Source organism: Stegodyphus dumicola, chromosome 6, assembly GCF_044657685.1.
Source record: "Stegodyphus dumicola isolate Sdum_Otavi_A_Nest chromosome 6, ASM4465768v1".
NCBI lineage: Eukaryota > Metazoa > Arthropoda > Arachnida > Araneae > Eresidae > Stegodyphus > Stegodyphus dumicola.
In genome coordinates, this window is record NC_140773.1 from 205,905,279 (window position 1) to 205,922,902 (window position 17,624).

The 17,624-nt window shown below is 31.1% G+C and overlaps 1 protein-coding gene across 2 annotated transcripts in view; it reads left to right on the forward strand.

Moving 5' to 3' along the window:
• l(3)72Dn (UTP4 small subunit processome component l(3)72Dn) overlaps positions 1–17,624 on the forward strand; it is a 79,053-nt gene that overhangs the window by 19,313 nt on the left and 42,116 nt on the right. For both annotated transcript variants that reach the window (XM_035357342.2, XM_035357340.2), the window contains exons 5-6: positions 8,113–8,197; positions 16,026–16,194. In XM_035357342.2, coding sequence (XP_035213233.1) covers positions 8,113–8,197; positions 16,026–16,194 — 254 coding nt within the window. The remainder of the gene's footprint in view (positions 1–8,112; positions 8,198–16,025; positions 16,195–17,624) is intronic.

The window sequence follows — 17,624 nt, forward strand, 5'->3', positions numbered from 1 at the left end:
ACTAAATTCGGAATTTAAAGAATAACTTTCATTCATGCTATTGCTGTTAGCATTGACAATTGGACAGATGTTAATTTATTTTAAATTCTTTTAATGTAATTAATTTATATCTTTAAATAATTGATCTTCTGACTGTAATTTTTTGTGCACATTATATCTAACCCTTTTGTACACTAACTGTTTTAATTAATTTACACTCCATTAATTTTAAGAGATTTTATATCGATAGATTTCTTTCCAAAAATGTTTCAAGGATTACATATTTTTTTTCTTTAGATTTCAAAACATTTTGTATTTAAAATCTTAATAATAAAATTTTTAAAACAAATATTTCTAGAAATTCCTTCGGCGTATTCATTTATTCCATTTAGTTGAAGTTTCGAGTAGAATATCTTCCTTTCAACATTCATAAAATTTTTATATGTCAGTTCGCCATTTCTACGGAGCATAGAGCCACACATACGAGCACAAAACTCGGGCATGCTGAAAGCACAGTTTTAACATTTAAGAATGTAAAAAGAAGAATATAACGTTATAATAACGCGCATTTGAAATACGAAGGCAAACAAGAAAGCTGGTTGCAACATTTTATATTTTTTCCTGACGAATCAGAAATTGTAATCATTTTTCAATACAAAAATAAAATATTTGATTCTATAACATATAGACATAAAGGCGTCCTCCGTTACAATTCTTATTTTTTCTTTTTTCTTGTTTCTACTAAAATTCGGCAATGTACTATAACAACGTCGGATCCTGTTTGACTTTCATTTGTATAAAGTACCACAAGGCAAACAGTTGTAAAACGATTTATCTTCTTTCGCAAACTTTTAGTCGGCACACAGATAATACATACCTGCTGTCTGACAAAGATACTTCACTCTAAGGACTTTTTCCTAAAGTGCTATTTTCAAAGAGACTTCACACCCTATTAAGACCTTTGTGTCAACTGACAGCCGCCTGCAGAAAGATAGGGGAATGAAGACCAGATCGCGTCGTCTAAACACGTCTTAAGCAATCTTCGCGAAATTCGGCCTTCGTGTATGCACGTCTTAAGCATTTTTCGTGCGATTTGAAATTTGTGTAAAGATGTCTTAAGCATTTTTAAAGAAATTCCAAAAACGTTTAAACACGTCTTAAGCAGTTAAAGGGCTAAAGGATTTCCCACAAAGATGCTTGTCCAGCGAATGGGAAAAGTGGTAGTCTGTTGGTGTGAGGTCTGGGGAGTATGGTGGATGAAATAGTGTCTCTCAGCCCGGTCGCTGGATGGTTCCCTGGCCTTCCAAGCCATATGTGACCTCGCATTGTTATGGAAGAGGAGTACACCATTATGATTGACCAATGCTGCTAGTACAGGTCTGCCGTGATGGTTTGACCCACTGGCAGGAGCTCATAGTGCAGCACTCGGCAACTAGTGCACCAGATACAGAGCATGATCTTGCATGGGTAGAGAAAAGGTCTCACCGTGTGAGGCACAGTGTCCCATTGAGACAACCAATATCTGGAACGTCTGGGTGTGTCATACAAAAGTATCGCTGGTGAGTATTCAATCAAATATGGATGCATTGCGGTGCCAAGTAAGCAATGACAAACCGGCAGCACACTGTTGCTTGTTTGCATTGGATGGTGTGTGGTGTGTGCATCGGATGGTGCACTTGCTCAGCTTGTATGCCTTTCGTATGCAGTACAAATGGAGTCTGATCATTCCATCAGATACCTGGAGATGTGCAGCGAGCTCACTACATGTTTCACTACTGTCACTCTCTATGGTTACTCTCAGGGCAGGGATGGGAAAACTTTTTCAGTCGTGGGTCAAAAATTGGGGGGAAAAAATGTTTGGCGGGCTAAGATAAATTTTTCAAAAATTTTAAAAACAATATACAAATATTACAATTTAAATACTGTTGTGTGCGTATGGGTTCGTAATAGATTGAATGCACAAGTGCGATAAAATGTTATATTTTTGTAAGACTGCTACAGCTTCATTGCAGATGAGACACACTGGTTTATCTTTTACAACTGTAAAAAATAGTTCCAGCTCCATTCATCATTAAATGCAGGGCACTCCGAATCAACTTTACATTTTTAGTAGCCATTTTTGAATTGAAATATTTTACGAATAACCCAAACAAGCACTAGCTTTGCTATACTTTTAATAATTTCACCACTATTTACAATGATGCTATATGTCCGCAATCTATCCATACATAATCAATAATATTGAAACTCGTCCCAAAAGAAAAAGCCGCTGGCTGGAGCTTAAAAAATGCGCAGTCTGCCACATGTGAGGTCTAATTCACCTATATTTGATTCCCATATGTCTGCTCTCCGAGAAAAAGATAATGCTTGTTGGTGCCAATTTACAGCTATAACTAAAAAAGAATTTCCACTTTTAACACTTTACTAATTGAAAGCTGTCTGTGCTTGCTATTTCCGTCAATTTATGTTTTGTTGGGCAAAACTAGAGAAAGTAAAAAGACCGGCAAACTTAAATTCTATCCGCGGGCCAGATAGAATCTTCCAGTGGGCCGGAGCTGGCCCAACCCTATCTCAGGGTCTCATCATCCAGCACTTGTGGCCAATCACTGCAGGGGGTATCACTAAAAGGCATATCCCCTGAACTGAACTTCTGGAACCATTGCCTAGTGGTTCGTTCGTTAACAACATCATCCCCAAAGGCCTGGCAAATTTGGCAACTTGGTTCTGCTGCTGATAGGCCCATTTTAAAATCATACAGCAAGCAACTCCGAATGAGCGCCTTTGACATGTCCGTTTCACTCGGTATCTGTGCAAGTTATGTTTAAAGTACCAATGCAGCACGCTTTTATACTTTTGGTGACTATTTTTATGTTGGGTTTCACTCTTCCAATGTCATATCAGAAATGGCAAGAACATTTTTGGTTGCCTTGTAATAATAATAGATAAATAAATATCACCCATAATAGCAATCAAGTACATAATGGTATGCAGAGCACCAAATAAATGCTTATTGAAATATACTACAGCTTATTTTCATGTGCATACTTGTGATTAAAAAATTAAACTTTGAAGTGTTTATAAAAATTCCTTTTCCCGTTAATATTAGTATAAAATAAAATTAAATGAAAATACTAATGTTGGAAGATTATTGATGGGGTAGCTTTCTTTGGTTTTGTTTATATTCGCTTTTTTTTTTTTTTTCCCTCCTCCCTGAGTGAATTTTAAATAATATTTTTAAAAATTTATTATGTATTCTTTGTTATCATGAAACAAAACATGTGTAGGGATCAGGAGAAGGGTGTATAGAACCCTTTATTAACTTGAATAATGTTTACCAGTTGGCACCAACTCATGCTTATAGAAGCTAACACTTTTGGCTTCTGTAAAATTGATTGAAACGAATACTTTTGTCTTCAATCAGAAGGTAATGAATAACTTAAAATTATTGAAGTTTAAGTACAGCTTAATGACTTAAACAGTTTAACTATTGTCCAAACTGACTCTGACTGAAGTTGGAGTAAGCAAGCCTAATGGCAAGAATAACTTAGCACCACAGAATTCTAATAGCTTGAGATTTAAGATTAGCAATCTGGCCTTCAAGTGGGCAGAACATGCTCTAATTTCACCCTTGAAAACCTTCCTTTAAATACTTCTTTCTTCCTACTTAATTTGAACATTGTGAATGCTGGAAATTTACTGCATGGGCAGGAATGCAATGAGCAGGGAAGTGAAATGAAGTTTGATATTAAAGGTATTTTAACTTAACACAATTGGTTAGAAAATTAAATGTTACACTACAGGCTCATAATATATATTAGATTAATACTGAATGATGACTTTGGAGTATTGGCTTTGTATATTCCATATTCTTTTCTTAGTTTTTAAGCTTCTATTTAACTTTCCCTTGTGTTTTATTCTGTAAATAAAATAAGCACAAAAATAAATTAAGTAATAATGTAAATATAAAAATGAGTAATGCTTTCAATAAACTGCTTTAAGAAGTAAAAAATAATTTTTGTATTTAACACAACATTCTTGCTTATATAACTGAAAATAAAATCATTGAGCAGCAAACAAAGATGGATTTTTTATTTAATCAAACTTATCAGAGAGCAATCTCTTTGAATTGAGTGTATTTTGTACTTGTAATTCCTACATTGACACTTATATTACTCATTAAAACTCCATTAATGTCCTAGTATGTTCTTAAATGGGTTCAAAATCATTTAATCTTTAGTCTGTTGTCCTGCAGTTGTGACATTTCCATAGATTTCACCATATGGAAAAAATGAAGTATTTCCGTTAGTTTTTGTTCTTATATAATTGTTGGGCCGGGGATATGCGGAAAATTTCTATCATTGTTGTTTTAGAAAAGTTTATTTTATTGCTTCTATGAATATTTCAAAATAAAATATTCTATACTGTTCAGTACATTATACATTACACTGTTAAAGTAAAGTATATTGCATGCTAATACTCTTCTTCATGTATATGAAAGTAAGGTATTCCAGCATTTAAACTGAATCTACAAAAGACAAGTGAGAAATGAATAAATGCAGTTTTTATTACTTTACAATATAGCTTGCTTTTCCAAAGGAATAAGGATCATTCATTTTTCTAGCATTATCATGATTATATTTATTTTCGTGAATAAGGACTTAATAGCAGGACAACTTCTGTATCACGTTATTTGTGAGAATAAATACTGAAAGTAAGAGAGAAAAAGTATGGTTATAGGGAAAATGGTATAATATGTGTAAAAGTGTGTCTTTAAAAACAAAGGTGAGTCAAATATTCTTTGATTATTGGTAGCCAAGATTCCCAGTTTGCATATTATTATCATCAAATTAGGATGGAAACTCTGAGTTTGAAGAATTTTCTGTAACCATGGAATACACACCATTGTATTCTAAGCGTCTTTATCATTAAGTTCAGCAATAAAGAATCCTACTGCACTTTTTCTTTATAACGTCATTAAATAAAAAAGCTAATTTTGTAGACATTATTTTCTCACATTTGAATTTTATACATCTTTAAACAAGCCAGATGTCCTTTTCAAGTTTGTGAATGTTCATTGCTTGTTATTAACTTATAAAATACGTTTTTTAGATTGTATTTCTAAATTTTTCAAATTGTAAATTAATGCCTAATTAGATTTTTCAAGCTAATTAATTTAACATCAAAATTTCATTCTACTGGTTGAATACAATTAGACTACTAATGTTACTCAATTTAAACTATTAAAGATTACCATTGCTGTTTTTAAATAATATCATTCACTAGAAAGTATTTTGAAATAATTACATATGTAATTGTGTTATCTTAGAAATGTTCATGTCATTTATTTTAGCAACTTAAGTAGAAAACTAAAAAATTTCCTTCTCTCTAGACTTTTACCTTTTTAACTTTTGAAGGTCTAAACACTTATCTTTGGTATGTGTTACTTCAGTTTGCATTCAGATATTGTAATGTATTGGGCATTGTGTTATAATGTCAATTGTGCCACGTAACATAATGCAAATTGCTACAAATTCTATAAAGCAGTTTTCACTATGCATGTTCTGTGTATAATTTTATAAGTATGTTTAGGATGTTAAGAGGAAAAGTTATGGAGAATAGTTATTTATGAGGACATGAAAATTAAAACTAGCAAGGTGCTTCTTCAGTTAATTGTTAATGTATTGGCAGAATCTAAAAATTATAATAGCATCAGTATCATAATTGCTGTGTGTACCAAAGTAGTTATCAAGAGCATTATTCTCCTTTTGAGAACGTCTAAATAGTTTTATATTAATTAATTTTTATGATAAAATTTACATAATAGATATCTGTTGCAGAAGCAAAAATTATTTTCATATACTTAATTTTCTGTACATTTCCGGTAAATAAAAAATAATTGCATGAAGAAATCATATGCCAAACAAAGCAATACATTTCAGGGGGTGACATAGTGCATTAACTTAAAAGCTGCAAAATTCTGAACTGTTTTACTTCACATTCAGGAATAGGCCTTAAGCATGTGATCTTAAAATTATGATTCTGTAATTGCCTAATATCTTTTTAATAATTCAAAATATGAAAAATTTCTTCTATTCAAGAATGCCTTACAAACTTAGGATTATGTAATTATTTTGCTATCCATTTCTGTGTATTGGTCTTCTCAAACATGGGAAATGTGTTTTTTGCACAAGCTTTTGAGTCCGTTGGACTTATTTTTTGTTAATGAATTAATGAATTAGAATCAAATTTAATTTGATTGTTTGACCCTTTCCAGCATGCTATCTTTTTTTTAAAGTTGGAATTTCGATAAAAAAAAAAAAGGTTGGCAGTCTAATTAGGCCTACAGGTAAAATTTTGTGAAGATATATCACTTATCATTTTAATTCTATGGGCACACTGATTGAATAGAGCTTTGAAAAAGAGTGCTGAAACAAGCATTGCACATAAAAGAGTAAAAGATTTTGCCTATGATTAGAAAACACTAGATTCTGAATACTGTAGCAGATTTGGCATTACCCAGGATGTGCCACGAAGAGACTGCTACTCTACACCGTCCCTAAAAAAGCTCTTTCTGATTATATGATGATTACATAAGTATGAATGGGGAAAAAAAAGTAACTTAAGTATATGATATTTACATTTCATATTTACACTTTGGTCTATTTTTTTCATGGTGGTACTTTCTGAAGAAAGTGACACCACCTTGAAAAAACACAACCCAATATTGCATGTTTTGCACATGTACCAGGATCCGTATCAGATATACTATCTGAAAGCAATTCATGTAGCACTTTCAGTACTTCTGAGATGGTCAGCCCTCTTCCCAATCCGTTTGGGAAATAATTAAAAATCTGAAAATAATAAATTAATATTATATCTGCAATTAGAAACTATAAAATAAAATAAAATAAATGTCTACAACTCAAAACTAAACATAGCGCTAACAAAACTTCTTTGAACAAAAGTGAAAGAGGAAAAGAGAAATGCTCTAGTGAAAAACCAAACAGCTAACTGATAAAATTACCCCTGAGCTTCAGAAAATTGTCCCAACAATTTCTTAGTTGATAAACAAAGGTCCCCACCCACCCCCCAAAAAGAAGAAAAAGAAAAACAGGAAATGAAACACAGATGGGGACCCATCTTTCTATTGTCAATGCACTGACCGATGAGCTGCAGAAAAACAAAGATACTGTCTCACAGGTGTCCTAGTCTCTTAGTGAGCCCACTCTGGGCACACCTGATGTTCACCATTCGATTTTAGGCAAGATTTCAAGGTAACAATTTAAAACTAATATAGAGTAAGGAGATTAGCATACAGACAAAAAAGAAGTATAGAAATTTCTTTTCAAACAATTCCTTTTATATTCTAAAAAAATCTGAAAGATTTCTTTGAAAAATGTGAGGGTCTTTAAAAACTAAACATGGTTAAAATATATGGATTGGTTTGTGTTGAGTTGCCATCTACTATAAATAACAAAGGTTCAGAGTAACTTATAGTAACCTATAAATCCTTTTTCATTCAATTTTTTTATGCGCAAACCGGGCACACCATGCAGCGAAGGGTTAAATAAAATTGTACTTCAATTTAATTGTTAAAATCAAGTGTGTTTCCACTGCTTTTGTTAGGTAAGATGCTGTAGAAAGCTTTCAGTACTTGCTTTCTTTAATAATTTACTTATTCCTTTTTACAAAAGACTTTAGCACACATAAAATTGGCTTTAACCCTTCAGTTGTTATGAGATTAAACAATTCTTTCTTCCCAGGTATGCTCAATGTCTGTCAGTCATAAATTTGTAATATGAGCTGTGTTCATTTGTGCACACTGTGATACAAAACTGGAATGTGGGCTGAGCTCTCTACCATCAAAAGTTTAATCAATGTCACACATTATTTCTAATGCTTTTCATTTAATTTTAGGAACTTTATTATTTTTAGTACTTAGCTTTTTTCAGTTTATTATTGGATATTTAGAATGGGCAAAAATTAAATGTAGAATTTTTTATCTGTTTGAAATCATTCAAAGGGAAGTATTTATTTAGCTTGATCTATGTAAATTTAGCTGATGCAGTTATATTGCACTGTGTACTCTTGTTAACTATGATTAATTTCTTGAAGTTTATTTCTTTGCTTTAGATTGGAAATGAAGATGGCCATGTTGTTTTACATGATATGTCCCCTGAAGGTCTTGATTTTGTAAAAAAGTTTGATAAACAAGAAGGTTTGTTATTTTTATTTATCAGCTATTTCTGACTTTTCATACCACTTCCTTAGTTCATCATGTTAATGTTTACTTTTCTCAATAAGATAGCAATTGCAGCTTTTTATTTGTTACTTTAAATAAAGTAAGCTGGTAAACAAAACCCTAACCTATTCTAGCTCTACATTCTATGTCTTCGATGTCTACCTGTGGCTGAGAGGTAAAACCATTGAATGCTGGTAATTCAACCTGAGTCCTGATGAATGGGCTAAGTGCATGGAAATTTTTATGGTTTTTGCTTATGTATAATGTGAATACAAGCCAGTTTTCCTTAAAATGTCCTTGGACAAATAGCCCTTGTTAGCTTTAACTAATAATATCTAAATCCAAATCTCTGCCCTGCTCCTAGTTATTGATCTATGCTGGAATCCCACTATTTGGCATATTCTGTAGCAGCCTTGGGGGAAGAAAATGAAGTTGGTGGAGGTTTGAGCTTGAGAAAGTGCATTTGTTGCCAAATGTCACACACATCCTTGAAAGTGAAATTGATTACACTAAAAGACAAATTGGCAAGTTATTCAGTATCTACGCCATGCAAGTTATTTAATATATATGTAGAGAAGGAATTTAATGTACATTTTCATTTATTATAGTATCTAATACAATTTTATCAGTAATTTGTCTAAAATAACAACATATATAAACATAATGGAAAATTCTATTATTAAACATAACAGAAAATTATCATTATTATTTTATTTAATATAGTTTTCTTAGTAATTTTTTTTTTTTTTTTTTTTTTTAAATATCACAAAAAAAACTCTTTTTTTTACAATCTCTTTCTGGTGACCACAGTTTGGCAATTTCTGCTAATAATGCCTCAGATATCAATGAAAGCTTCTTTTTCGAAACATGGACAATTAAAAATGGTAAGAAAAATTAATATTTCACAGTGAAAACCTGCTGTTTTGACATGATGCAATTAAGAAAAACATGTCAAATCATTAACCATTTATTTTTCACATGTACAGATATAATTAAATCTTTGTTTCTTGCACATATCCAGATTGGTAACCATTTGTTTCTTGTCAGTGCAGAACATGCAAAGGCTGCTACAGAAGACAAATGCCTACTATTCTATATATTTACTGGACTATTTCTTTAAAATAACATGCATGTTACAATAGCATGAAGTCATTCTGACCTTATTACCACCTCAGAACTAATAGGGGGACCGGAAAGTAATGTCGTTTCTGCGCATGTCGACAACAACATGCTAAGGGCAGAAGTGGAAGCAAATCCATGTCAAACACTGTTAACCAACCTTGGTCGACCATCCAAGAACATTTAAAGCAGAATGGAAAAATAAGCAAAGCAGGTGTTTGAGTCCCCCCATAATCTGTCCGAAGAGTACAAAGCCAACTGATCCATCACATACAAAGTATTGCTTCAACGGTACCATACAGAACCGTTTTTTGATCATTTGATTACGAGACGAAAAATGGATCCTATATGATAATCCAAAATGCAAAAGGAAGTTTTAATATGGGTTACAAAGGGTTTACGTCCCAAAAAGGCACTTCTGTGTGTTTGGTGGAGTATTCAAGGAATTGTTCATTTTGAATTGCTGAAACCTGGACAAACGGTTAATGCAGATCTTTATTCTGAACAATTGGATAGCGTGAACCAATCTTTAATCGAAAAATATCCGGCAATTGTCAATAGGAAAGGCATCATTCTGCAACACGACAATGCAAGACCACACTGTGCAAGACGGACACTGGAAAAAATGAATTAATTGGGATGGAAGGTGCTGCATTACCCACGATACTCGCCCGATATTGTACAGTCGGATTTCCATTTATTCCGATCCCTACAACATTTTCTTATGCCAAAAAATTTGAAAATTTATTTAAATGATCTCCAAAGAGCCATCTTGAGATATTTTACTCAAAAACCAATTGATTTATATCGGTCTGGGGATTGAAAATCTGCACACTAGATGGCAAAAGGTTATTGATAACGAGGGTGATTACATTATTGATTAAAAATGAAAACGTGTTAAAAATTTATTCATGTGAATTTAATGTAAGAAAGCGACATTACTTTCCAGTCCCCCTATTGTTATAAAATAACAGTTGAATCAAGATAAAAGCCAAAATGTTTAAACAGAATTGTAACCTTTGTTGTTTTACTCATGTGAGCAGATTAAAATACACCTTCTTGAAACTACAAGTTCAGTTAAAATAAAAAGTAAAAAATAAATTGGAGGGAGGGAAGATGTTTCTACTTGCAGGAAAAAACTTAGATATTCTAAACAATGTGAAATAAAATACACTGGAAAAATCTACAACAAAATAGATTTCACTGTCGAGGTATACAGTATTTTTTAATTGATTGACTGTCCATTCTTTCTTCTCCTCCTCCTTTTATTTTAGTTACAAATGTGGTACCATCCTCCTTCTACTTTTCCTCTGATTTAATTTGACATGTCAACAGTTTTATCTGGTTCACATGGGCTGCCATACTGAAGCAGTGACCATTCGTTTTCTCTTCTAATTCAGCAGCTCTGTAGGTGTTGTCAGATGAGACTTTAAATATCTGCAGTATTTCAGCTGTATTGTAATTAAATCTCGGTCAATTTAGGTATTCTTATTATCACTGCTTCCATATTTAATGAATTATTTCATTGTGGTCATAATCAGCCATGATATTTTCCTTTCTATTCTCAGTCCTTTGTTTTCCTTCATTCTATAGTATTAAAGAATCTTGCCATTCATTTGCATCTGTACCTGCAGCCATTCTTATCAATCTATCGTTAAATTTCAGTTAACATCAGTGGAGTAGGTTAAATAGAGATGTGTTTGTAATTTTTTTCCCAGTATTATGTACGTTCCTTTTGCATAGTTAGATTTTTTTGACACAGATTCTCCATATTGATATTGATTGTCACTAAACTAGTTCAATTTGCTTTTCCATTCACTACAGATATTGAGTTTTAAATTAATATGTGCATAATTCATCTTTCAGTACATTTCAAATTATTTTGCTGTGAAATGCATTTCTCAGTCCTTTATAATTCTTTCTGGCTGTTCAAAATCATTTATGAAATTTTCTAGTGCAGTCAACATATTCTTAACTGAACTTCTTTTCATGGAACATAAACATGTAAATTTAGTAAAGCTGTCAGATGTTACAATTAAGTCACTTTTGCTTTTTGAACTCTTCGCAGAGGTCCTAGGCATTTTGCCTTTTGAACTCTTCGCAAAGGTCCTAGGCAATTAATCTAATATAACTACAAAAGGCTTCTTGATTTTTGCAAGTTCTTTGTAATGAAAAATGTGTAAAGAAATCATGAAGTTTTGTCATAATGCTTTTCCTCATTGATTTAGGAAAAATGTAATAATTTTCCCTCTCTAGATATATTAGGTAACTTCATTTTATGAAATAATCATGTTTTAGATCATTAGTTTTGATCTTATATTTTTGTCCTTCTTCTACCATTTGCTTTTTTACTTTAGATTGTCTGTTTATTTCTGTTACTGTGAATCTCAATGCTGAATTATAAAACTTGTTCTTTTATCATCAACCCTGTGTATGTCTCTAAGTTATATTCAATGACTGAATCCAAAGTTTCTTCATTTTATCAACTGTAATCTATTTAATGCATTGGCATGATATTACCTGGCAATTCATAATTATAGCCTGTTTGATTCCAATTAAAATTTGTCATGTCAAAGTATAAACTATTGCCAGTTTACTCCGATAATAACCTTTTCAGCTTCTGTTGTTTTATTACATACACAGTGCATTGTTTTTTTATATACATTGTTTTTATAATAATATTCTTGCTAATCTTGTATGTCTTTTATCTTTATATATTTTCATAAATTTGTTGTTTGTTGTTCATAATTTTGTTTTAGGATTGTTTAGTACTAAATAAGTGACAAGCTGACTGGTTAAATATTCTTTTAACGTATCAAATGCTTTTTGCTGTTCTTCAGTTTTTCATATTTTTTGTTAGTTTTGTTAATGTATCTGTATTGGATAATTTCTACAATCTTATATTTCAAAATATCAGATATTCTAAAATACTCATTAAAAAAATGATACAAAGTAACTCTATTAAAGAACATTCATTACATGGAGAACATCTTAAAATCAAGCACTGTCAACTGCTACTATAACTTTAAAAATCAATTTATCTTTTATAAGTGAACACCAGTGTTCCCAAGTACTGAAAGCTAAATTAGTCTGTTGGAAATAAATACTATCAGTCTGCTTTCCCTGTGTTTTGGTACAAATCATCTGAAGAAATTAGTCAAACTTAGTTAATTTGAGAAATTTAGTATAACTTGCAAGTTGTTTTTTTTGGGGGGGGAGATCCAGGTTGCTTAGTGCTCAGTTTTTCTATAATCCCAAAAATTTCTCATTGATTTTGTCAAATTCATAGTTCATAATTTGTAATCTGAGTTTTGCTACTCTCAAACATTCAAGCATCATTATTTCCATTATTAATTTTCTGTCATTTACTTATTAATTTTTCATGAAATTCAAATGCAATTCGAAAAGAAAAGGAAATATTTTCTGAATTTAAAACCATACTAAAAATTCCATTGTCAATTAAGGAATTGATGCTTGGATGGTGAATTCATGTGTAATTGGTGATTAGTTTGTTTGATAATTGAGCAAAGTTTTCTGAATGGAAAACTTAAGTTTATCTTTTTCATTTAACATTTCTTTGCCTTTCTTCCAATATTCCATTAATATTTTCCTCCCTATTTTAAGTATGATGTTTTCTATTCTTACATTATGGACAAAGAAAAATATTTCTCACATAGATTAAAAAAAAGAAAAAATTATAGGAGGTGCAGTTCATTCCAGTTATTAGATGTCTGGATTGCAGACTTTTTACTGTATAATCTTTGTATTCAGTATTCATTTTGTGAAGCTGGTGTTGAAATATATTTGAATATAAGTCAATGTCATTTTTTTAAATTTATTTTTTAATCTATTTATAATAATCAAAAGTAATGGTGGAGGAATTATCTCTTATTTTCATGCTGGAGTTGTTGTGTTTAAATTCCCTGCAGTCTTTTTGCTCTCTGTTTCAAGTTTATACTGCTTTACATTGATTAACTTTGTGAACAAATAAATCTTCATAATCTTTGCAATTAACATTTTCAGATCTTTAACATTGTATTTTGGGGTAAATATTTCTTTCAGCTCTTCATAAAATAAAAGTAAATCTGATTTTCAAATCTGACCCAAGTTAGCCATAATTGATCTATGATATTCAATACCAAACCTTATAAATAATGCAGTGACATAGCTTACCATTACTGTTTAAATGAGCAGAACAGCTTTAAAGACATTGTTCTTGATGTGTAATGGATATGCAATGATATCCATAAAAATCATTGGCAGAAATTAAATTTTTTACTCATTTGTGTTGTGATTGCATACCTGTCATTAAGCTTTGTTCTGATTATTCTTGCTAGCTGTTTCTGATTTTTCATATCAGTTCTTTAGTCTTCATGCTTTTGTCCATTTTGCTCAATAGGAATTGAGAAACAACTCATCACAACTTTTTTTTAATCTTTTTTTATCAATAACATCACAACTTTTTTTTATCTTTTATTTACTAAATAGTTACACTGTATAAAAACATAACACGTTTTTTGTATCAGTTCTTATTTTACATTACCTTTTTATGGGTCTTTGTTCCGAGACTTGTCTATCATTTCTCTCTCTCTCTCCCTTTAGCTCTGCCTATAGTTATTTCTCTACACTACGACACCACAGATACAGCTTGTGTGCTCTCTTCTATATATTCACTATATTATTCATAATACAGGATGTCTGAATTGCAGACTTTTTCTTAACTGTTTTGGCTTTTGGAGCCCTTTACAGAATCAGTTCATATGTCTAATAAGTATCATATGTCTTATAAGTTAGTGATGTTTAAGAATAGTATTATAGAGTAGGAAAAAGTTATAAAGGAATGTAAAATAAGAAGTTATATAAAGAGTTGTTCAATGTGTATTAAATGAAATTTAAAAGTTTTTAAATTTACTGTAATATCTCAATTTATTCAACAACTTGAGGATGTAAAAAATTAGCCATAGGTAAAGGGTTCTCCCAAAGTTCAGTTTGTGTTATACCAGGTATTTTGCATTATTGCTAAGAGTATCATTAAGCTCATTCCAGTAATTTTGGTTTCTGCAAGTTAATCATTGTATGCAATTGAATTCAAATACATATTTGCATATTTATTCATTATTTGTTATTTGAATTTTTTATTAAATGGATTCTGCCTATTGTTTTGCTGTCTGTATAGGCAGAAAATCCTGCTTTACAGAGATATGTAGCTGAGAAACATCGCAGCACTAATTTTGCTTTCTCAGACTAGAACTTCAATTCATATTGTATACAGCCCAAACTGCAGCAAATTTTGGTTTTGAAATGTAATTTTTAGTTCACTATGAGATGCCAAATCTGAGGACATCATAGTTAATTAAACTGAATAGATATTTGTTCTGTCTGAATCAGTACTCATTCAAAATAATTCAAGCACCTTTTCTTGAAATGAGGGAAAATAAAGTTCAAATGAGGCTTTCAAAGCTTCAAGATGTGCCTCAACAGTTTTTTTTTTTTTTTTTTTTTTTTTTTTTGTGGGTGGGGGGAGTATCTTGATATTATTATATTCTAAGAAGTAAGAGAGTTGCAATTATTATCTTAATTTTCCATGCACTCCAATCAATACATAAATATCCTCTTGAAAGAAGACACACAAAAAAATTGTTGCAAATTTCTCTAACAATGACAAATTCCATTTATTTTATTCATTTTGCTAAAACTTTTGTCTAGTATGCTATTTTATACATCCTGGCTTCATTATTTTAAGCTATCGTCAATACCGCATTAATGGTTCATTAAAAACTGTTACAACCTGTGCTGTTACTTTCATCAAATATGATAATGCTTTTCCTAAAGACAACTACAAACTTCAGTGTGCAGCAGAAGTGACTGATGGTAGCTTTCCATTATCACAGACTAGTATACTGAGTCTGATTTCAAAAAGTTGTAATTTGATACAATTTATTATTTTTATTATTACTTTTATTTATAGAAACTTGCTAGCTACACAACTAAGTATCACAAAGAAATTAAACATCCTGAAAACCCATGGAATGCTTGCAAAGTGATCCAAATCAATAAGGCCTCTGTATTTACATGGAGCTAAGTTTCAAGAAGCTTTGAATAGACTCCAAGAATTTTCAAAGATAAAAAATGAACAAGAAGCTTCTCATATGTGCACTTCCAAGGAATTGCCAAGGATCATCTGCTGGATATGTATTTCAGACTGTTAGCTCCATAGTGATTCAACTTTCGAGTTATCTTGCTCAAAATGTATTTTCTAAATTCTTGGAATTTTTATCCCCCCCCTTTTTTTGTTGTTTTTGTTTTGTTTTGTTTCTTTGTTTGTTTGCTTGTTTCCTTATTCTTTAATTTCATTCAGTTTTTATATTTTATTTCATTTTCTGGGAGTAGCCAAGGAGCCCTTTGGATGTGCATGTAGAGCTCTGGGGAGCACAGATTAGGAACCTGTTGATCTAGAACAATAACATATTATTCAACTCTGCATGTAACACTATTTAAATGTCAACTGTCAAAAATCAACTGTCTCATGAAATTTAGTTTCAGGTAGATGTTATATTAATGAATGTTTCATAGATAATAATATTTAATAACTTTGGTGTACATTATCATTATATTGTGCCTGCATGTAAATTATATGTATGCTCTTTAATTCATCTATAATTTCTGCTTATGAATTTTCTTCTAGGGTGCATCCTATCTTTAGCCTGGCACACAGAAGGACAAATAATTGTGACAGGCTCATTAGATACAATTCGAATATGGAATGTCCAGACAGGCCATGTTATAAATCGAATAATCCTTGGTCGATCAGCTAAAAACATTGCAACAGTTGTTTGGTGCTTAGCAATCACAAAGTAAATATTGAAAAAATTTTTAAGTTATTTCTAATTAAATGTGTGCAGTGTGATAGATTATAAATCTTTATAGAGTGATATGTTGCAAGAATTCATAATTTTTGCTGTACTAATCTGTAGCTGGCATTCTTCCTATGTTCAGCTTTGTATTTCTTAGGATATTCAAACATAAATTTTTTTTAATGTGTATGTCTTAAAATTTTCTGGTAGATGTAATAATATATTCAAAATGTTTTTCTTAGCAACCTTATCAGTGAAATATCCTACTTTTCTTTAATTTTAAAAAGTTTTTAAAAACATATTTCTGAATGTTTTGTGGTTGGAATATGAACATGATTCATATGTCTATCCCTAGCTTAGTTATTTTCATTGTGTCGCAAATACTTATCATGTACACATGTTCTACTCTTTCATTACTTAGAATTTTTAAGTATATAATCTTTTAGTTCATTAAGTCTCTATCTTAGTTATAATAGCAAGCAAGAAAAGGAAGCATATTGCACAGTCTTATATACTAACAAATATTTGAATGGGCGAGGGGGAAAAAGTTTGAAAAATGGCTTTGGTCTACTTAAAACAAATATAGCACGAACTGAGAAAATTTGTTTCACGTTCAGACAATTTAAATATTATTGAAACAAACCTTTAATGTGTGTAAAAGCAGGGAAATACTACATTTGTAGGCAATTACGCTGAAGCAATCCCTGAATTTTGTGGCAGGACATCTGTAAAACACAACAGCAATTAAAAAAAAAGAGAGAGAGAGGCCATCTTAAAAATAATTATATATGTTACAAAATTCTTTTTTTCCCCCTGTTACCACTTATTCTAATCTCAATGCAAAGCAAACCATTTCTATTAAAATATAAATGCAATTATACAATTTTTTTGGTCTTTTAACTGTTGCAGCTGTTAGTCATAGAAGAAGTGATATAGCTTTAAAAAAATGATTGAGAATTTTTTCCCTCATTTTTATTTAGTATTAGACTCAGAAAGAAAGGAGAATTTAAAAATGATCTTATAATATATTTCTCATATGTTTATAAATTCATACATACTGGCAACACTAAATCGGTAGTTTTTAATTTGGAATGGTTGCAACTTTCCGTTTTATCTGAGTTTTCAGCTGAAGTAGCATCAATCAACATTGCACAGATTTTTGCTTTTTCAGTGATCGTAATTAATATTGCTTGGCTCTGTACTACTAATAATAAGTATGCAGAACCGTAATAATTTTACTGCTTTTTATTATTATTGAGATAATTACACCTTTTTTTATTACAAACATATTTGTGTGAAATCTTACTTTTTAAGGTACAACAGAATTTTTATACAGTCAACTGAATATCAAAATGTAGAATTTCAAATTATTTATTTTTCTTGTCCCCTCATGGTCCTTTTAGTGTCGACATAGGTTGAAAAGCATATGC